General features: G+C 38.1%; 1 protein-coding gene across 2 annotated transcripts in view; it reads right to left on the reverse strand.

Annotated features, from left to right (window-relative positions):
• Window positions 1-521: 521 nt before the first annotated feature.
• The window catches only part of LOC122063106 (zinc finger transcription factor YY1-like), a 28,713-nt gene continuing 5,136 nt past the window's right edge, over window positions 522-24,098 (reverse strand). Inside the window, exons 3-8 of one of the 2 annotated variants that reach the window (XR_006135200.1) lie at window positions 22,977-23,188; window positions 5,023-5,112; window positions 3,635-3,778; window positions 1,923-2,448; window positions 1,474-1,525; window positions 522-1,369 (exon numbers count right to left, since the gene is read on the reverse strand). Coding sequence is in view for 1 of the 2 variants with exons in the window: in XM_042626781.1 (XP_042482715.1) it covers window positions 1,924-2,448; window positions 3,635-3,778; window positions 5,023-5,112; window positions 22,977-23,188 (971 nt within the window). In the remaining variant the exon portion in view is untranslated. Of the gene's footprint in view, window positions 1,370-1,473; window positions 1,526-1,675; window positions 2,449-3,634; window positions 3,779-5,022; window positions 5,113-22,976; window positions 23,189-24,098 lie in introns of those variants that run through there. The other variant, XM_042626781.1, reaches the window with a different exon arrangement.

Below are 24,098 nucleotides of genomic sequence, written 5' to 3' on the forward strand. Positions count from 1 at the left end.
ACCACCCCAGCAGCATATCGATTCCCTACCCAAAGTTTTATTAAGATTTTATAAAGAGAGGAAAGTTTTCCTTCACCCACGAACTCTCTTCACCCACCACAGTGTCCTTATCATTACTCTCACTTCTATTGCCGAAGGTCTGAAATGCTCTTTTCATTATTCTAGTAGTCCACCATAAAAAGAATGTAGAGATTATTCGTTGAAAGATATAAAAACAGGAAGGTTTGTACCCTAATGACTTATGTATGTACTAGTTTGATTTCAAATTTCAAGCTCTGATTTTGAAGACCAAGACATGAGATTAACAGCCTTTGCTATTAATATTCCATTCACAACATATAGGAACACATATGCGGCAGGGATGAGATCACCTTTAATGGGGTCTGTCTGGGTGATCACTTAACACTCACACTGCTTTTCAGGCTTCTTGTCTTTTTCCCATCCTATATATAGTAGCACATTCATCTATTAGATTTGAGTTGTTGAGATGGATTCATAGCCAAATGAAACCCTTTTTTTCCTTTATCAAAAAACTGACATGCTATTTATTAACTGAAGCCATGATCGGAAAATTCCCATCAGGAGAGAGATACAAAGGATGAAAGAAAAAGAATGGGGGACAATCCGCCAAAACTGTGACTAAAACAAAGATGAAGCTCTAGCAGCCAGCCCATGAGCCTCAAAGATACAACAATGAGGAACATAACGGTAAGAAACAGAAACAAACTTTATCTGCTAAGAGAAAAATATCATCAACCAAAAGTCGAGTCACCCAATCAATAGAAGCAGATGAATGATTAAGAGCAGCAATCACCGATTGACGGTCCGAGCTCACAATCAGCTTGTTTATCAGAAAACTTCTGGCAAGGAGGCCGTCACGTAAAACCTCAACTTCCATAACTGAAGTAGAGAAACTGGTGCTAAATCTGCACTTGGCAACATTAAAAAGGCCCGCAAAATCACCAAAACCAAACAAAGCCCTCCACAGTCCACACAAGTGTTTTTCAGTCCACGCGCCATCCCAAGATTGAAAAATGAAATCCGGTCCAAAACTGGTGGAATGGCAGAAACGCAGTACAGGAACACACATGGACCTCAACTAACACATGGCTAATTATCAACATTCAGCAACCAAAGAGTTTGAATTCCGCAGAGTGCTACTGAGGTCTGAACAAGTGATGAAAAACCGCTTGATTTCTGACTTTCCAGATTATCCAAAGGAGGATAAGATCTTTGCTATCCAGAACCGTAGAAAATCTATTCAACTTGGGTTGAAACTTCACTCTATGAAATGTTCATATTGAGAGTTACGAGAATCCAGCACAGACCATGTAGCTGAATAAAACTGGCAGTTTCCATCTTGTACAACCTGCAGGAAAGATAGAATGATTAACACAGGACAGACAAAAGGGGTAAAATGGCCAACTTCTTCATGTAATAGGCAAAGGGGTTAACTGGGCAAATTATACGAACCTGAAAGGACGATCACAGAATTGTTAAAATTTCCTGCATCACTGGGTCCTTGCTGAAGAGGGAAAAACAAAGAGCATCAAAGGACAAAATTCAGATAGAATAGAAACCACACCACGCCCACAAGATCTCAATAATTTCACGAAAATAAATCACAAGCAGTAATGAACCACACACAAGCGCGCACACACCACAAAAGAAAATCTTCAAGAATCTCATGAAAATAGAATTGGCATTGAGGTACAGAACATGGATGAATCATCTCAACTCCAAAGAATAGAATATCAAATTTGCTGAACTACTGCATCTCATCCAGAACTGAGGAGAAAATCTAACAAAAAGAGTCAAAGAAATTACAATGATCACTAGGAGGTTACTGTTTTGGTAAAAAAAAAAGCCAATCTTGGCATAAAAGATGGTGCATGTACGGGTTGCCATGGAATGTAATTGACCTTAATCCTCATACTCTGTCTCTTCGTCATCCTCATTATTCTCTGTGTATCTCCATCCATCTTCAACATTATCACGATCCTCTTCTGTTTCCTCACTATCATCTTCCTCATACATTTCTTTGGTCGGCCACTGTTTCTTCACCATGTTCAAATTTGGGGCAGCCACATTCGAGGGTTTTTGTAGTTGGATTTTCAAAGGTGGCATCTTCAACACGGGTCTGTTGGGCTTTCTTCGCTTAGAATTTTTCCCATTTCCACCATAAGCATCTTGGTCACTGGCTTCATCCACCTCATGATCATTATCAAGGTCATTCTTGCCATTCTCTTCTGCATAATGACCAGGATGCTCCCTTTTCAAATGAAGGTTCAGCTTATACTCATGAATGTAGCACTTATCGCATCCTTCATAAGGACAGGCATAAGGCCGGTCAGTGGAAGCAGACCCATAATTCACCGCAGAAGGCTTTGTAGCATTGGGTAGCTTATCTGAAGGTGGGTTGTTTTTCATCATATCCATCGCCATGTTCTGAAAATATTAAGGAAATAATTTTTTTAAATTCAGGAACACTCTTCTGCAGCTAAAGATCAATAACATCATAGGTATGTGTACCAACTCATTTCCACACTGGTACAAGTGCTAACAATTAGAAGTTATTTATTTTGAAACTTTTGAGTTACGACCCTAAAATCTCCAGATATTTAAGTGTTTAACAGGCCATTTTAACTCCAGCAAAGAACAAAACACCCCATGCCCCCACCCACCACCCTCTTGCCCAAACCAGAGAGAGATGAGTTATGCCCATGGTTCAAAATCTCGCCAAGATCTCAGATTTTTTTTTTTTTTTTTTTTTTTTACTGAGTCGAGATGACCTACGAAATAGAAAAAGGGAATTAACTCGGTCGAAATTTCGGTACTATTTCGGTGAGATACCGAAATGCACCACCCATGCCTTATAAGTACCCAATCTCGTGCAGGGGAGTCGAAATTTCGGCTCCTCCTTGCTTTAACTCACAAAATCACTCTAATGTTAACTAATTTGCCACATCACATCTATCGCCTTGAAGATCGCTCCAAGTTGAGGATCTACACATTCCAACCTTTGGAAAGGTAAACCACTTTCCCCAAGACTTTTTTTTTTTTTTTTTTAACATAAATACAAATTGGTTAGGGGTTAGACACTAGAGGGCGATCGATGACCTCACTTTTTTTACTATCATATTATATCTTCTTCTAGCAATATTTCAGAAAATCTCCATAACAGTTCGACGGTTGCTGCCAAACAAGGGTGCAACTCTAAAACACTGTCATGTTCTAATATTTTTGCACATTTAAGTTCTAAACATGTTTATTAATCTTAAAAGAAGCTCCCCACCAAGCTTTAGGTCATAATATGGCCGTTTGACCACCGAAACAGGCAACTGAGTCAAAAAATATATATATATATATACACAACTCGGCGAAATTTCAGAATTTCGGTGGTTTTGACACCACTGAAACAATACGAGATTTCAGTATTTTGGTGGTTTTGAAACCACTGAAACAATACGAGATTTCGAGCCTTGGTTACACCTTAAAGGTGAATTACCTGACAGGCCCCAGATTATTATTCAAAACCATTACTTTGCACGTAATTATTTACCAAGAAATCAACCGGATAATGGAAAGTGAAATAACCAACAGGCAACTAAAGATTGAGAATCGGTAGAACCACCTTTTCATGGTGAGCCTTGATATGAGTTCTTAACTTGTATTCATGAGCATATCTCTTTCCACAATCTACATATGGGCAGACATGATAGTTCTCTTGTGAATGCGTTCGCATATGTGCCCGTAAGTTGAAATCCAGGGAGAAAGCCTGCAAATTTGCAGATTGCAAGTCATTATATTTCAAGAAAAATTCACAAAAAAAGAAAAAAATATAAATATATATATGGAGAAAGCCTGCAAATTTGCAGATTGCAAGTCATTATATTTCAAGAAAAATTCACAAAAAAATATATATATATATATATAAACTACAGATTAACCACGAGTTAACTGATAATTCTACAAGACATGATATTTGGGATAATAATTTTTAACAAAACAAAAATAACATGAAGACTTATTGACCAATGTATCTCCCCAAATTATTGCAAAGCTTGTAGAAAAATACCTAGAACTTACATGGTAGTGGAAAGAATATAAAGGTCAAAAGAAATAATCTGAACAATAACCAATCAGTGCGGGAAAGACAAAGACGTAAGAAGAATTGACTAGTCAACCTTCTTAATTGACCAAATAATCTGTTCTATGACTTCTTTCCTCAAAATACCCATCTTTCGAGTTGGGGGGGCGGAAACTATAGAACCCCGAAGGAGAAAGGTTTGATACTACTGTGAATCATGCTGACTCAGGACTCATGTTTCATGCCACACTGGGACAGATCTTTCATATGAATTGCAACTAAACCTCGCTGACAATGTCTCTCGTGAATTGGAAACATTTGTGCCCAGACCTGTTCTTACTGAAAGAGAGAGTGCGTCAATTTAATTGTTACTCTCACAGAGATTGTGATACATTTTACTTAAGAAACAGGCAATGTTTTAACCCAGCTTGGTCTATCCATTGGTCTGTCACCTGGGCCCTTTTCAGTTTGGACAAAAACAAGTGACCACTGTAACTTTCAACAACAGAAATGTTCCACTGACCTTTTTCTGGTGGATGAAGGAAAAGGTTCGACCAAGACCCAGACCCAGACCCCAACCCCAACCACGACCTTGAAATTTTTTACCAATGATGATCCCTTTCACCGGTTGAATGGCTGCTTCTAAACAAGGTGGACAACCTTTCTTTATTTTTTTATTAATAGCCCCACAGAGACAGCTTCTGATACCCTTGGAAGTCGGAACATTTCCAAAACAAAAAACTTAAAGAATTTCCACACTCAAAATGTCATTGGTTGAAAGCGCTGGGAAAGAAAAAAAGGAAAAAGAAGAAACAAGTACATATGCAGTTATGAGGTAGTTGGCACAAATACTGACAAAGAACAAATTAAAATGGCCCCTGCCATAGCATAACAAATTCCAGCATGTAGTTTAGAGTGGGTAGGAAAATTACTTTGCCACAGCCATCATGAGGACACACAAAATGCTTCTCTCCTGTATGAATAAGAAAGTGTCTTTTCAGCTTGGAACTATCCAGAAATTTCTGCAAGAGAAACACATGGTCAATTGATTGTGCTGAAAAAGAATGTACTGCAATGATTGCAGGAACGAAATAAGATTTGGAAACGCAAGGGTGAAGTATGACGATCCACCACCACCACCCCCCACACACCCCCCCCCCAACCCCCCAACCCCAACCCCAACCCCAACCCAACCCGAAGAAAAATGGTTCACAATTGGATATGAATCAGTATGGGTATAGAGCCGCCCCAAAACCACCAGGTAATGGGCCCTAGCTGACAATGAACTAATAAGAATTTCTTCGGATAAGGATTAGACTTTGATTTTCCTCACAAATTACTAATAGCATTAAGAGTCAATTACAAGAAAATCTGTTATAACCTTTTTCCTGTAGGATCAAAACCAGATTAATTGAACAAGATATAAATGCAAGGAAACTTTATGAAATGACAATCTACTCCTTTACAAAAATTAAAATATCAAATCCATGTATCTTAAAGTCAGAGAAGGATAATGGATCCAAAAACCCCCCATCCAATGAAAATGATACCCAAGTTAGAGAATCAGTGCTCAGATCAAATCAACTGTCAAAGAACCTAGTCAAACAATCTTCAAATGCAGGGAAACTTTTCTGTTTACTTCTAATAGGGTCAACTACAAGTCCATCAAATTACAAGTCCTTTGGTTGAGCCTAGATGAGTTCTCTCAAATTGCTGTCCATGCTGATTTCTCAACAGAATCAGCATTACCCTGAACAATCAGTGAGAGAATTTCAAGATCTAAAATATTTAACTGGGAAGGTGCCTTCAACATTTTTATAAAAACTTTTCTTTTAGTAGTTCGAGAACCTGCAAAATGATTTCATGAAGATCACAATCAAACTGAAAGAAAAAAAATTAACACAGGTTTGCATTTCTCAGTTTTTATTGTAGGATCAAACTCTGATTAGAGATACAAAGATCCTTCCATGATTCAAGCCATGTTTCTTGGTCAATGGTGTCAATAGACTAAGGTTGTTATGGTAGTTTTGTTTTCTGGTCTGGTAGTTCTATTTTCCAATCCACCCCATACCACAAATTGATCCTGTAATCGCTTCTCAAGCTGTAAAATCTGCATAAGAGACCAGTTACGGTTTAGATTAAAATTTTTTTTTTTTGGTTGGTGGGGAGGTGTTAGGAAGAGGAATTGACCACACCCACCTCTTCCATTAATGGTTTAGGATTAAATTCCACTACACTAATCCTATGCAAAGAACATACTCTAAACCATAGTTTTTAAGGCGCTGGTAAGGCGACGCCTTAGCAGCGCCATGGCACTGATGCAGTCTAGAGATGGTAAGGCAGTGCTCCGCCTTATGTGAAGTGGCGCCTTATGGGTTTTTTTTTTTTTCAAACACATTTTAAAATTACTTGATGAAGATTCCAAATATAGATTTTTTATTGGTAGGTGTATGGTTTTGTTAATACTTGAGACGTATGGGATCAGCTTTACTCCATCAAAAATAACCAAAACAAACAAAACAAAAACACGATTCACAAACAGGGTTTGGATTTTGTCAAGGGTTTTAAGAAAGGGCTTTGAGAAGGAATCAAGGAACAAGGAAGAACCATTGATCCAGGCCACCATTTTGCTCTGGCAGCGGTGAGCTTCATTCTTCTTTGACGGGAGTAGAGATATAGTGGATGACCTTAGGACTTAGGCACTCATTTTGGCATCTTAGAGGTAAGTATAATAAATACTTGTATTTTTTATGTCTATTTTCTTTATATTTATAATTTTGTTTCATAATTATGTATTTATATTATATGTTAATATGTTATGATGATTAATGATTGATGATTGATGAAGATGAACTTAGTTTATTCACTTTATTGATTTGTTTTCTTGATGAATATCTTACATTAGTATGAATATGAACATTTAATATTTATTTAGCATATGAGTAATAGGATTCAACTAGGATTGGAGTCAAATAGATTGGTTTTATAAAAAAAATTACACAGGAACGCTTTAGTCGATAAAGCGACGTTTTATGCCCGCCTTATCGCTAAGGCACTTTGAAAGACCCTCAAACGCCTCCGTCGCCTTACCGCCTTAAAAAATATGCTCTAAACCAATCTTCTTCCACCTATTTCTTCACTTTTAGTTTTCTGTTTCTAATTAAACCCGAAAATCCCACAGAATCTACTCTTCCAGTCCAATAATCAATTCTAACAGTGTTCTTCTATCAGCCAAACTTTCATCCTCACTATGGCAACGGTTTCAATAGCATATAACACTTGAAAATCTCTTCTCGGTAGTGTATCCAAATGCAGTGATAACCTCTCATACCAGTGGCACCTATTTCTATTCTCATGGTACATTCAGCACCATACGTGTAGTCAACAACAACAACAACAACAAACTGAGCCTTATCCCAACTTAATGATATCAACTACATGTGTAGTTAAGCAACCAAAATTTGGAAAAAAGCAGACAAAACCTTTGATCAACTAGATTACTACAAAAAAAAAAATGGGCACTAAGAAGATCTGAAGATATTGTGATATAAACTGATAGTGAATAGCTAGCCAAGGAATATATAATCAGCAATACTGGATCACAAGTTAAATTAAGTGTTGAAATAACTATCGCATGGGACACCTTGAACTCAATTTACGGGCTAACAAAAACATTCTCAAAAGATGACAACTTATAATCAATTTATAACCCACTAGATTCTAAAAAGTTAAATAGCGTCACTTTGTGTGCCAATGCTAGAGAACAAAAACTAGATTGATACGGGCCAGGCAGTGTGACCCCATGAACCACAATGTAGACTATTCAGACTGTTTTGAGAAGCAAATAAGAGTACAAATTCCAAACAAAACAATATGTAACGCGCAAATGCACGGGCACAAAACTAAGGCAAAACCTGCAGACTGAACCAGTATTCCCTTCAGTTTGTTCCATTAAACAGACAATAAATAGACTGAATACCTCTTAGTAGAAGAGGAATTTTTAAGGGAAGAAGCACAAAGGGGTTAGGGTTGAGAAGAATGGAAGAAGGATTCGAAGAAGAAGCACAGATCTGTCTCGATTTGGGGAAGAAGCAGTGCAGTCCTCCTCTCCCATCGCCACTCATCACTGGTTTGTAGTCATTGCTGCTGCTCTTCATGAAGAGAAAAGGATTTGGGGATGAAGGAGCACAGTATCGATTTGGGGATTAAGGAGATCTTTTCGATTTGGGATTAGGGGGTTAAGAGAGGATATATTAGGGATTTCACTTTTTAGAAGGGTATTTTGGTATTTAGAAAAGAATGTACCAGCTGATATCAGCATTCAAGGTATATTCCGTAACAGAGACTGACAGTAGGGGGTGTAAGCGTAATTTGGAATTATGCAGGGGGTCTCTCTCTAATAGTGGCATTCTCTAGGGGTGGCACTGTAAATTTCCCTAAATTTTATTGTTGTTGACGACACAACCAGGTAGATAATAATAAATCTTCAAAAGATAAAACTGTTGCTGACGACACGACCAGGTAGATAACAATAAATCTTCAACTAAAATAATCTTGAACAGATACGAATCTCCAAATGATGACTTAAGCAGACAATAACTCCAATCACTGATAACTTGAGCAAATAATATAATAATCTTCAACATCCCCCTCACGTGTAGCATTACATGTGGACAAATAATTTCTAATAATCAGCATATCAAAAGATGAACATCAGAAATAATCCCATAATCAATAGCATCACAATAATTTCCAATCTCCCCCTTACGGTAGCAAATCTAGACAAATAATCTCCAACCAGCATGTCATGCAAGTATCAATTGTCCAAAAAATTGCAACCCAAGCTGATGTAAACGAGGGCTCACCATAGCAATAATATGTCAAATACATAATCCCAATGGAAATTATGTAATTATTTCATGCAATCCCAGGTTTAAACCTTATCACTGGCCAGAATTATGGACCCACAAAAGCAAAAGAAGACTCGAAAGATGTCAATCACAAGAGATAGTGGCAATTTGGTAATTCATCAAAATGTGCAAGTGGGTCCTTGAGTAGATAAAAGGAAGGAATGGTAAATTTGTAAATATTTTTAGTATTAAAAGGAATGATAAGAAATTGAAATCCAATTATAAGCCCAACTATGCAAAAGGGAAAATTTGGAAGGTAAGATAAAATATGGGCAAGGGATGATAAGAAAAGAAGTGAGGGGCATTATTGGAAAGAAGAAACTAAATAAATCAACCAAGAAACCCATTGACTTACGAATATAATTTTTACCAAAACAAGACTTATGAATATAAGGTATTGTGAATTTGTAATATGACAGCAGCATTTATGGTAGAAAAAGAAAATAAAGAAGTAAACAAGAAATCGTCTTCTTCTTCCTTCATAAAACCAGAACAGCGCAAGACTCACGCAAACGAGAACCTCAAAAGAAGGAAACAACAGAATCTCCTGCAAAGAACACTTTCGTAAGCCCAATATCAAGGCGGAGACCAATTCAAATAGCAGATCGATTTGATGTGGTAACTAACCCTAATAGCAGCAAATTGATCTGAAACCATGAAGATATTGAGGGACTAGGTAACTGATCTCCAACCCTAATATTCCCTGTTAAAGCTCTAGGGGCAATTCTGTCCTATAGGGCTTAGTATTCTGCCATATTTATTTTATTTTATCCTTACTTATTGTAATAAGTAGGATACCCCTAACTTCCACCTCTTATTTGGACTTATACATAGATGAGGAGCAGCCTGCAATAGGACACAATTTCACTACCACAGGCTGCCTCCAACACACAAGTTCGGTGGTCTGTTTTCTCTTGGTTTGGTTAACTTAGATTCTAGTTTGTAACAGTCCCAATAGCAAATACCAACTGCAAACTAGCACCAGCAGCAAGAATATGGTTCCATGTACGAAAACAGCAATAAAAATCAGTGATATAGTGAAGCAGACGAAGCAAGTGGAACCTCAATTCCAGCAATCAAAGCAATTGAAACGCAACAGTGACAATAAGGCTGTAGCAGACAACCCCAAGAAACAAACCCGCAACGACAACCCAGCAGAGCGGAACAATCATATGATAGCAACATATGAAGGCTTATAAGTTATATCTAGAACTGACAAACAGCTGACAAAGGACAACAGCAAATGAACCAGATAGGAAACCCTTCTTCTGATACCATGTAACAGATCTAAGATGTGACAAATAGACAAACCAGGACCATCAGAGAAAGAAAGAAGATGAAATTGTTGAACCCATGATAGATTCAGACTATATGTCTGTCATGGCAAATTCCTTCATTTATAATCAGTGTAACAAAATACAGTTGTAGTCTAAATAGAAAACCTACTCTATACAGGCAACCTAGTCTAACTTGGAAATGAAGCAACTATACTAGATTGGAACAAACCCCCAACTCCTGAGTCGTGACCCATATCTCAACAACAACACGACTCAGCCTTATCCCAACTGAATGGGGTTGGCTACATGGATCCATGGGCCAAAAAAATAAAAAACCACATTTGGACATCCCACTCACGAATTGGCAACCAGGATCATAGCCCTCCAAGTAGCTCTGTTCGATACCATACTTGGGTGAAGACTTAATTTTTGCATGTCTCTTCTTACTAACTCATCAATGGTCATTTTTTGCCTGCCCCTAGCTCTTTTAGCTCCATCCATCTACATCTAGTCACTCTTCCATACTGGGGCATCCAAAGGCCTCCTTTGAACATGCCCAAACCATCGTAACCGACATTCTCTGAGCTTATCTTGAATTGGGGCAATTCCTAAATCGGTTCTAACTTGGTCATTTCTTATTCTATTCCTCAGGGTTTTCCGCACATCCATCTCAGCATCCTCATCTCCGCCACATTCAACTTATCTACATTACTCTTCTTGACTACCCAACATTCTGCACCATACATCATAGTTGATCTTATGACAGTCCTGTAGAATTTTCCCTTAAGCTTTAGAGGAATCCGTCGATCACATAACACTCCAGCCCCTCTCCATTTCATCCATCCTACTTTAGAGGAATCCTCGTGACCTATATCTCAACAACCCACATAAACTAAAACTCCAATATCATTCCAAGATATAAAAATTACTAAAAATAGTACAAATTGCCTCACTATAGCCAGTTTGAGAATATGATAAAATTGAAAATTTGAGACTCGCTAGAAAAGAATATCACAATTTGATGCGCGGCTGTCGACTAAACTGCCCACCCAGGAAGACAATGAATCTTCTCCAGGTGCCTTACATAAGCCAATAGGCCTAAAATGAGAAAAAGAAGTAGGATCCCCTATTTTAGGGATTAAAGTAATGATGGTGGCATGAAGAATTCCACAATCGCCTTGTGAAGGTCTTCTTGTTGAATCTCCCAGCAGCCAATGTTCTAATGAACAGAAAACCAGTCTGGACCCATAAATCATATAATCAATAAAAAATAGTCAAGACGAAAATTTCCAAAAAATATAATAATAATAATTCTTGTAACAAGGATTTGTGATTTCATGCAATATCACAAGGATGTATTAAGACACATTTACCACCCAAAGATAGAGAAAGAAATGAGGATTTAAGGGGTAAAAACTAGTAATGAAAAAGCATCTTCATTTTCTCTTCATCATCAATTTTTCTCCCCTTTTCTCTGCAACCACTGCTGCAACTGTAAAGATGGTAAGCAAATGCGCAATAGCTGCAATCAAGGCGGCTGATGATCATCTGCGACTCTAGCATCGGTGATCTCTTTCCCATAGCAGGAATCTTTCTAAAACAATGGTTCCCCTTCCCACCAATGATCTCTTATCCCTTTCTCACCATTCCAGGTGAACAACTTGATGCGATCTAGGTTTCCCAATTACTGCTTTCCTGTTGTTATGGGCCCACCAAAGTGAATAAATTTAAAACAAAAAAGCAGTGACAATTTTGTGATTAAATGCAACTTTGAATCACTTTTTAGATTAGCCATTTGATCCAACAGACTCTTTGGGAACGAATCACAGCACCCCAAACCAAGGCTCTAAATCACAGAAGAAATTATGAACAGGTTTGTAATTCCCCAAATCTATCAAATCCAACACAATAACAGGCCCAATCGTCACAGATTGAAGCAAAACAAATTCAGCAGATTATGCTTGCCGGCAGGAGAAAGAACAAGTCTGAGTTTCAGTTCAAAACTCCTATTTCCAGCAATCTATTGGGCAGGGCATCTATAGGGAGGTGACCCAAAAATAGCTATTCTAATTTCCAAGTTTGAAGGGAAAAGAAGTGGCTTGAGAGAGATCGACAATCTCTCAGTCTGGGCAGTTCAGTAAGAGCACGGAAGGTTAAAAAACACACAGAATATTAATAAAGAATGGAAAAAGAAAATAATGGGGGAGAGTTTTCTGTCCGGGAGCACACAGCTCCTGCACCAGTACAGGGGCCAATGAGAGCAGCAATACAAGAATCCTCAGGGATGAGATTTTTATCTTTCATAGGGGGCGACTCAGTCATTTCATAGGGGCCTGTGTCTGGCGTTGGACCCATGCTCATGGAAATCCTCAGGGATGAGATTTTTTATCTTTCATAGGGGGCGGCTCAGTCATTTCGCAGGGGCCTGTGTCTGGGCATTGGAGCCATGCTCCCAGACAGGCTCCTTTTCCCCAAAACTAATATAGAAGAAAGAGATGGGTTGTAAGTTGTAACTGATAAAGAGTATCAAATAAAAGAATGGGGAAGGAGAGGAAACCAATGGAGAGGAGGAATACCCACAACCAGTCTTGGCTCCAAACTATGGCAAGCAATTCCAATTGAATTCAATTCATACAATTCTATCCCTTAATCATAGATTACATGCCTATCTATATAAAGAGGATACAACAAAAAACTAACTAATAAATTCAATCAAATCTCCTACCCTCTACTTCCCAACAAAAATTACAATTACCAAACCCAAAGTAAGCAAAACCCCTATCGTGTAACTGCATCACAACTCCAGTGATCTTTTCATGGTGACAGTTCACAAAATAAGCATATTTTGTAAAGTTGAGAATGTAGTTTAAAATGCAAATAATGCTAGACTTTCCTGACTAGGTCCAGACACAGAATTGAATGCTGGGAAGTAACCGTTCACTGAAATAGCTTTAGCAGGAAAATGAGAAGTAGAATCACCTACCTAGACCTTAGACTGGAATTTCAACAACAAGATCCCATTAGCTTCTAGGGCCAAACCCTTCCATCCAGTGTCTCTCGAAGAATATGGGTATTGTAAACAGTAAAGCATGCTCAGCATTCTAAAGAAAGAATGTGTTTCTCAGTCATAAAGATATCTATACAAGGGGATATGCATTACCTTGACCTCTCCGCAACTTCCATTGAAGAATTACCAAAGTCATTCGTTGGACTCTGAAGGCAAGAACTGTTGAAGCTCTGTCCTCTGTCATAATAAGAAGCTTTTCAGGTTACACAATGACTTCCATAAGCTCGAATGCTTACACGTCTTGGATTTGAGTGACACCAGCATTGGATTCTTGCCAAATACATTTGGGGAATTGTTTGAGCTACATTACCTTGACCTCTCCACAACTTCCACTGAAGAATTACCAGAGTCATTTGTTGGACTCCGAAGACTAGAAACGTTGAAGCTCTGTCATAATAGGAAGCTTTTCAGGTTACCCAATGACATCCATAAGCTCGAATGCTTACGCCTCTTGTGACGCTTTCAATAGATTCTTACCAACTACATTTGGGGAACTGTTTGAGCTTCATTACTTAGACTTCTCCCACACTCCAATTGAAACTTTACCCGAGTCTATGGTTAGGCTGGAAAGACTAAGAACATTGAAGATTTGTCACTGTTCTCCTCTTTCTGGGTCTTTTCATCACTGGGTGTAAAAACATACAGTACTTGGACATCTCCTAGACTGCTATTGATATGTTACAAGAGTCTGTAAGTAACCTTGACAAGCTAGAAAGGTTGATGGTGGAAGGTTTCTCTCGTCTAGCTGGGTTACCAAGTAACATGGGTAAGCTGTCAAAGGGTACCAAATTGTGGCTGGATGCCAAAGCACCCACCTAGGCGACACCTTGAAAACTATAATCCTGATCATTAGCCATCTTTTACTCGTCTAAAAAACAATCTCATGCCTCCAAAAGCTCCAAGATTTAGGCCAGGTCCATTCAAATAGGTTCTGGGCTGTGTTTGGGCAAACCTAGCCAGCCCCTCCTGAAACCATATAATTGGCAGCTCTACACCTAATGCAGCAGCATTCTTCGTCCATTCCACAAAGGAAATTCCACATTCAGGCCCTTCGGCTCACATTCTTGTCTGAAACAAAATAAAGAAATAGAAAATAGCCACTGGTGTCTCAAGGCATGTACAAACACAAATGCAATCCAATGGAGCAAACTCGCCTGCTACACCGGCCTGTTAAGGTCTAACCTGTTTAAACTTGAGAATGATTTAACAAAGAAATTGTAGAAAGCCAAAGATCTATAACCAGTAACTTGAGAGAAGAGAGATGAGAAAGAGGAAGAGAGACAGCAAGAGAGAAGAGCAACCGATATGTTCAGCAGTTTCCTCCATCGTATATTTATAATAAATAGATCCAAGTACAATGATAGGTGGAATAGGATATACAATCCTAGTCTAACTCTAATTTCAGAAATTAGAGATCTAAAATCTAACTAAGAAAGGTAATACGAATCATGCCAGGATGGGAACACTCCCCCTATCATGGGCATATATTCCAACACTCCCCCCTCAAGCCGAAGTATATATATATCAAAAGAAAGCTCCAGCTTGGACCCATGAGAATTGAAAAACAAATGTAACATCAATCTTGAATAGTAGTTGTAAACTCCAATGAGAATAGTGGAAACTTCAATCAACCACCATAAAAGCCAGCAACGATATCAATCAAGTACACCACCATCAATAGATAAAAAATGTCGTGTTGAACCATCAGCAATGAACAAAATGGACGGTAGATAATCATCAACATGTGCAATATTTGAACTTCAAGAGGAGGATACTTGATCTTCAATGTCTGAGGAAGACTCAATATCCAAAAGGAAGAACCAAAAATCACAAAAATAGTAGATATCATCAACCGCAATCCAAAATACCATAGCAGCAGACAGGTTACAATGGCAGATGCTCTCCTATAATTGTGGAACTTGATTTCCAATAGAAGAAGACACAATCTTCAATATAAGGGAAGAACTCCATCTTCAAAGAAAGGAATCAATTCAATCGCACCAGGTGGACAGTCAATCTTCAAAACACACCATATCATCCTTCAAAAGAGGTAAAGATGAAAGGCAACAACTTAGATCCTTAAGAGATCATCTCATCTTAAGATATCACTTCATTAATGTTGCCCTTCAAAAGCTAAAATCGCAACTGAAGACACGAGCTGATAAATAATCTTCACTGACAAAAAATCTCCAATTGATGAATTATGTAGAGGAGGTAAAACTTTCCAATCTCCCCCACGTGTAGCATTAAACATGAACAAATAATTCTAATAATCAGCATCCCAAATAAACTCTTAACTAAGAGCATAAAATAATTTCTACCACCCCTCACAGCTGTAAACCGGAACAATCTCCAAGCACCGACATATGCCAATAACACTGTCAATCCCAAAGATGTGATTTCGGCCCCACCAAAGCAATAATATGACACAGGTATATGCCCGATGGCAATTCTGTAATTACTTAATGCAATCCCCAATTGATGCGGAACCTAGGTCAAAATACCCAATTGGGTTTGGTATAGACTCATCTAAGTTCATAATAGGCAAACAAGGGGCAATGGCAGATTCGTAATCAACCAAAATGTCCAAGATTAAATGGCAAATTTGTAAATCCCTCAATCTTACAAGGGAGTGGTAGTACCGTAAATAGGTTGAAGTCTTTGAGACAGTGGCAGGATGGTAAATAAATTGAAATTGCAAACAGGAACGGCACTCTTGTAATTAATCTCAATGTTAGATACGGATCAGATTCCAAAATTGAAATGGGATCACTATTACGGGGCCATCCAAATATCAAATAACTCTAATTTAAGAACCAATGGGAATATTGTAATAAACTATACAAGCCCAAGTTGAAACCCAACGACCTTCCCAAAAAAAATTATATCTCCATGTACAATGAATTAATGGCAAACTGATAAACAATCATAGTGTTCAAGGGTCGCTTGGGTAGATAAAAGGGAATGGATGGCAGTTTGGTAAATATATCAGGTACTCAATGGGGAGTGGCTTGGCTGACTGGCAATCTGGTAAATAATTAGAATTTTTCAAGAGGCCATTGGTAAGATAAAGGGACATTAAATAAAGGCAAACTTGGAAGGGAAAATAACTACAGGGTATAAAGTGATTAAAGATAAAAGTATGGGCAAAATAGAGGCTGAAAAGATAAGGATTAATCATGAGCAAATTGTTAGCACGAGAAAAACCAGCAATCGGAATACCGAGATAATCTCTGAAACCAGTAACCACAAGGTGGGGCGGTGATCTCACAAGTCTGAAGCCAAGTCGGTCACCAATAGGGATTAGCAGAAAACGCCGATCAGCAGCGGCAATATTTTCGCATCCCTTTCTATGATACTCGATGATGTCAGTTTCACCGTTTCAGAATCATGGCAGCAAACAACATCAACAAGAAGCTAATCAGCAGATTGAAAGGGGAACAATAGCAGAACATCAGTGGTAGCAACTGTAAATCGATACCAGCAAACTACTCATAAAACCAGAAGAAAATAGCATGATTGCATGCCCAACACTGCTGTAATCGACACAACCAGCAGCCAGCAAGCAGTGACCAGCAGATGACCCATCAAGTCGAGAAGATCGAACCAACAGAGTCAAATCAGACGACAACGATATCACGCCATCAGCAACCCACAAAATAGCAGCAGTATCAGATCTTCAATCACAGTAACAGACTCAACCAACCATCAGAACAGAAAACAACGATGGAGAGAACCAGAAAATTATGAGCCAATTTACTCGTTTAGAATCGATCCCAGCAAGATATTGAGACAGAAACCAATACAACCAGAAATCAGAAAATCAGTGAAAACTCGGGTGATGGCAAATCTACCCAGGTGGGAGGTACCTTCATGAACCATCTATGAAGACAACCAGCAACGAAAGGAAAAACAAGAACAAGAAACCTTCATAAGAAGAAGAAATAAAAGGGAAAAATCAATTTAAAAAAAAAAAAATTCTTTTTCTTCTTCCTCATGGCTGTGACACCATGTAGAAAACCAAAGATCCGTAACCAATAACTTGAGATAAGAGAGGTGAGAAAGAGGAAGAGAGAGGAGCAGCCGATATATTCAACAGTCTCCCTCCATCGTATATTTATAATAAATAGATCCAAGTACAATCATAGGTGGAATAGGAAATACAATCCTAGTCTAACTCTAATTTAGGAAACTAGAGATCTAATCTAACTAGGAAAGGTAATAAGATAGCCATGCCATGATGGGGACACTCCCCCTATCGTGGACACATATTCCAACAGAAATCAACTAACATTAGAGGATCTGTACATGCAGCCTTGTTCTTATGTTATGTTTTGTGAGTTATTACCAATGTGGAATCTGTTGTGCTTACTTCTAATAATATTCTTGTTTTTTTCCTACAAAAAATGTTGGGTTACTAATTTATATAGATTAAAAAATGGGGTGCACTGTTTCAGAGGATCTTCACAGGTCCAGTAATCTTTCCATTGTGACGATCCATGAGTCACAGCGGCAGTTCTTGTTGGCATTCACCCATCCCAAGCTTCAAGATTTAATTGTTCAAGGTTAGGGTTCATAATTTAAGGTTTCAGGTTCGTGCTTTAAGGTTTACAACTTAAGGTTTTGTATTTAAAATGTTAAGATTTCAAATTTATGGCTATTTCTGGTGAAACTGGAAATTTCGTCCGAAGAGGAGACATGAATTTGATAGAGACAAATCAACAGTCTTTATAGAATCTTAAATGAGTAAAGGATGGCTAGATCAATTTGTGACATTTGATGATTGTTAAGATATCAGTCACGAGTTGGGGGTTCGTCCCAACGTGATATAGTTGTTTTATTTCTTTTCCAAGTTAGACTAGGTCGTTTGCTTTCCTAGTAAAACTAGATCCTTAGTTCCTAAATTAAAGTTAGACTAGGATTTCTATTTTTTATTTCTACAAGGACTATGGTTATAATTGCTTGGTTTATTATAAATAATGCAATGAGGGGGGCTGCCAAGCTATCAACTGTTAGTCTCTCTAGCAGTCCCTTCTCTTCTTCTCTCTTAATCTCTTTCGCTCTTCTCTCCTCTCTTTCTCTTCTGCAGTTACTGGTTACAGATCCTTGGGTTTGGCACATGGTATCAGAGCTGTAACCAGTAATTTTGAGAGTCACTCCAAGTTCTCATGTTACTGGTGTAACCCTAGTTCATAGAAAAATAAGAACCAAGGTTTCTATGAGTTTCAATAAATATTTATGGGTATGAAAAACATACCTGCGATTATGAAGATGATCTGCTGATTTGATGATGATAGCTTTACCTGGTCTTCGATCTGTTACTGCTTCAATTTTTTGTATCAGTTTGCTGCTACGGCTGAAGATCATTTTGCCCCCAAACTAGGTTTCCTCATTCCTGTCAAAGGCTACAGGAACAGTGTTGATTGAACAAGAAAAATCGAACTAGGGTCAACCGTTTGATTGCTGTTGTTGGTGCTCAGTTGAAGACAGAAGATTTATTTACTTGTTTATCGGCATCGACTTGTGCTCTATGACTACTATCATCCAGGGAGTGATCAAACTCATACCCCTTGTTTAATCTGCTGGTTCTGCTAATTTTTTGCTAAAGTCGATTTTGAAGACAGTGCTTTGATTGCTGCTGGCTTGTTACAGGTTACAGATCCTTGGTTTTGTCACATGGTATGGATCTGTAAATAGTATCTGCAAGAGAGAAAGAGAGAAAGAGAGGAGAGACGAGAGAAAGAGATTAAGGAAGAAGAAGAGAAGGGGCTGCCAAAGAGGCTAACAGCCGATAGCTTGACAGGTCCCCCTCATTGTATTATTTATAATAAACAAAACCAAGCAATTACAATCATAGTCCTTGTAGAATTAAGAAAAAAGAAATACTACTCTAACTCTAATTTAAGAAACTAAGGATCTAATCTAACTTGGAAAGAAATAAAACAACTATATAATGTTGGTATAAAAACACAACTCGTGATTCATATCCAAGCTGAAGCCCTTGACAAGCTAGAAGAATATATATTAAAAGGCAACATCAGTCTTATAGCAATCATAGAAGCCAGTGAACACAGAGAGAACTTCAATCAATCATCATAAATTTAGCAACAATATCTTCTCAAGCACATCAATCATCAACAGCAATAGTAGATAAAAATCTCCTGGAGAATAAGTCCAAATAGCAACTAGCAAAAAGAAGCAGTAGTGAAAATCAACCGCAATCAAAATATCATAGCAGCAACATCAATATCAAAAGCTCTTCCCAAGGAAAGCAGAAAGTAAGTAGTCATCTTCACAAAGAAGACAAATAAAAGTGCAGCAACAAAAGCCCTTCTCAAATAAGGCACTCCAACAACAGGGAAAACAATAATGTGATCACTAAAGACCACATAATTGGAGATCTGATTAGCAAATATCAGACTCATCCCTGAGACCCAAAAGAGGTCCCAGATAAAATTGCGGCAGAGAGCATAGGGTTGCTGTGGACCAGACAACATAAGGTTCTTGTAAACCAGATAAACTGCATTGTTGCTGAATATCATCTTCATAGATAAATTTTTTGTTGAGGACACGAACAGATGACATGAACAAATAATTAATAGTTAATCTTTAATTGATGACTTGAGTTGAGCAGATAATAATCTCGTGCCGCGCAGATAAGAATCACCAATCTCCCCCTCACGTATAGCATTACACAAAGACAAATAATACAAAGTATGCAACAAAAGAATATTCCATCACTCTATATCCCAAAAACTAAGAGTAGCCGCAAATAAATCCCAATAAAACAATCTCCAATCTCCCCCTTACAGTAGCAAATAAAATATCAGATAGTACATTAAATAACCTCCAATAATAGCAACAGTATACATCACTCCATGCAAGTGCCGATATTCCAAAAATTGTACATCCCAAACTGATGCGATCCGAGCCCACCAAAGCATAAAAGTACACATATACAGACCAATGCCAATTCTATAAATAATCCTTGCAATCCTGGGTTCAACAACTTTGTTTGGGCTCACTATGGACCCACCCAATTGTCAAACTGCAGGGCACTGTAAGGAAAAGGCAGCATCAATAATGTCAACCGCAGGCCATAGCAGGAGAGAAAATATATGCAGCAGGACATCAGCAGGTCATCACATGAAGAATCAACATCCACACAAGTAGCCGCAGAAGAGAAAACATAAGAAATAGCAAATCAAGTCAGGTATGATACACACTCATCACTCTTTGTCAAAACCAATACGAAACACTAGTTCTTCTTCTTCTTCTATGAACTAGGGTTTCCTTCTTCAAACCAGAAACCCAATACAACTCTCAAACGGCTATCAATGAAAGAATCAGAAAATGGTAACAGATCCTTAGGTTTGTCAAATCATTGTAAACTTTGAAAATCAGAATTAGTACAATAGAGGCAAAGGTCCATGGAGAGGGTGGACTTATATACAATTTTCAGATTTTTCAATAAATCTGAATAATAGAAGACTTGGGTCTATCAAGTCCCTGTTGGAGCAAATTGGATGATCGAACCAAAGGAATTGTGTGATACTTTGAACATGAAAACATATTTCTATTAGTTAATTGGTGAGACATACAGGTATGATCTATATCCTATTGTTAATATACAAGAAGCACTTGGAAAACAGAAGCAGTTTTCCCTCCCCCTGATATGGATCCGGGTTAAAAAGAACCGGACTCGGATCGCTTATGGACCCATTTAGATGGTCAATAGTTCAATTACAACAATCAATGGCAGATTCATAATTAAGGCAAACTTCCAACAAGAATGGAAAACTCGTAAATAATGGAATTCAACCCAATTAAGAAACAATCAAGCACGTATGGTGGGAGAGGGGTGATCTTGGAATAGACAAAACTCAATGGCAAGGTGTAAATATTAAAGAAATAAAGGGCAATCTGAATGGTGGGGCAAAGGCATTAATTAATTAAAATAAGGAGAAGAACATGGGCCATCTTCAACCTTGGGAAGAGGTTACAGGCGGTGGAACCAGCAGGGCTTTTGTGAGAGAGAACTCACTGGTGGGGCCTCAGATCAGTCTGAAATTTCTGGTGGAGGATCGCAGCACGAGGATCTTTTGATTCACAATAATCATCACAATTAGTAAGCAAATAAGGGATATTTAAACTCTCAAACTGAACCTAGTGATATTCTCAGATCCGGTTGTAGTTGCAGGTCTGAAACTTGATTGCAGACTCAAGATATAAGAGGCTTTTTGGATCTGGGTCAGGGAGATTGAATCGCCTAAGGTAGAGGATACCTTCAAGCCCAATGACTTCAGCAAAGCTCACCTTTTAATCTGATATTGTCACCCAGAACAGAGGGAAACGAGAATAGAGGAAAAAGGGAGAGAAGAAAGAGAATTGCACCGGGGGGAAGGAGGTCACACGACCTTGCAGCTATCGTACCTACCAGGCACCATAAACAACTCGCATTAAATTCATTCTCAAAACCTACCCAATTTCTTGGGTTACAAGCCTATTTATAAGAAAATCAAATTAAAGCTTCCTAAGTAAAACCTAAAAACTGAAACCAAACAAAAATCTCCTAATATACTTCCTAAGATCTAAGCTAATAAAATTAAAAACAAAATAAACTCAAATTGGAAATTCCTACTTAGCCTAATATCTACCAAAATAAAAAGATTACATAGATTTCCCCAAAATTAAATAAAATCCTGAAATATCCTACTGAACCCAAAAATCAAACCGGACCCAGTTCATCTTGGCCAAGATTGCCAGAAAGGTCAACCCGGTTCAGCCTCGATTCTGCATCACCCCCTCTCTTGCTTGCTTTTTGGCTGCATTGTCACACATAACATATGCATTTCACTTGTTTATGTTGATAGCACCTAGAGATGATTTATTTGTGGTGATCTAATGAATTAATATTTCTTTTGAACTGTTCATAATTTTTAAGTAATATTAACTAGTAATCTCACCATGTAGTGTTTCCATGCATACACAATGTATTGCATTAATGAATGACCAAACCTTAGTCTACTAAGATTACATACCTTGCTTCAAAGATAAGAAGCTTCACCAATCCTATTACTTAGGTAAACAAAGATTGTATAAAAATTCAAAAGAGGCAACCTGGACAGTCCGGATGCTGCACCCTTGCCAAACAGTTCACCAAGGAGCTCCCGACAAAGAGAAGAGAGAACCCAACCAAATGACCATCTACCAAAAACTGGACCATCCCTCGTAGTAATAATGATAAACCATAACCTAACATTGCTACCCATTTAAAAATTCCGCCCAGAAATCCCATATAGCATAAGTTAAAACTTCTCCATATGGTAACACCAAGGTCTGAACCTCCAACCCCCCACTAATAAATCATCCCATCGCCACAAGTTAATTTGTTTTCACTCTTCAAGTTATCCATCTTTTCCATTCTACATCTGTTTCAGTCAAACCAATACTAAAATTCATGTAATCAATACCCCTACCTGAAACCATAATAAGCCCCATATCTCCACTGGCTCTTGAAATGCAAGAGAGAATCTATTTATTATAATTTTACGAGTAATATTATCTCCTTCATTTTATAACCAAGTTATGAATACTATTCTGAAAAGCATATAATGAAAAACGTTCATTACCCTTCCACATCCTTCATAGTGACAAACATATTGTCTTTCCCCATGAATGTGAGAATGTTTCTTCAATGCTCCAGCATCAATAAAAGTTTTTCCACAGCCTTCATAGCTGCAAAGGAAAAGAACTTCTGTAGTAGGCTCTGGTTCTGGTTCTGGTTCTGGTTCTTCAGCCTCAGGCTCTTTAGACTTCTCTTTCAAGGCCTTCAATGTGTCGTCTAAACAGAAAATAATAAAAATATCAGGTGAGGCATCGAACCACAATCACAAAACAACCACTCAAAGCTTACTAGATTTCTTGCCTGTCATCCTCTTAAAGCATATCTGTAGAATAAATAGACCAAGCTTGTATGTTTGAATAACTAGAATGAAAAAGGGATAGCAGATCCATTTCATAAAATGCATCATAAGGAAGGAAATGCTCATGGAAACCAGCAAAGAACACAAACTAGAACAATAATATGCACACTAGTAAATATAGAATTGCGGGAGAAAGTTTAGTTCCTAATGCTGAATCAAGACATTACGTAGGAGAATGTTCAGAAGCTATCAGGTACCTCATAATTGTTTTTGCACGGCCAATCCCAAAGAAAGAGATATAGGAAGGTGGATACATAGACTAGTAGCCAGTGTTCAGACAACCATCACCCCAAAGCATATGGGATAAGGCTTATGATACAATCCAGGGTTTTACCTCATAATTGCTTTTGCATTGCCACTCCCAATGATGCAGTAGCGCTGTCATGGGTCAGCCCAAACCTGTTTGGGAACCCAGACCGAGAACTAGGTCCAAAACTGGGTTTTTAGTCTAGTCGGATAATTAGATATTTTCTTTAGGAAATATGTAATATTCTAAGTTTAGATATGTAAAATATTTGGTTTCCCAGTTGTTCTTCATTACCTTATTAAAGTTTGTTTCCTAGTTAAATAGGTTTCATTTGCTAGTTGGGTTTTGCCGACCCCATTAAGTTGGGCTAAGGTTTTGGATGTTGTTGTTATTTGCAATTTGGGTTTTCACCATGGCTTCATAAGGGAGTTCTTCGAGATCCAAACCCTTTCCCCTGGTTTTTGGCTGCATGAGGTTGTCTAGGTTGAAGACAGCCTCATGCGTGATTGTGCCTCTATCCT

This window comes from Macadamia integrifolia, unplaced genomic scaffold (genome assembly GCF_013358625.1).
Source record: "Macadamia integrifolia cultivar HAES 741 unplaced genomic scaffold, SCU_Mint_v3 scaffold1194, whole genome shotgun sequence".
Lineage (NCBI taxonomy): Eukaryota > Viridiplantae > Streptophyta > Magnoliopsida > Proteales > Proteaceae > Macadamia > Macadamia integrifolia.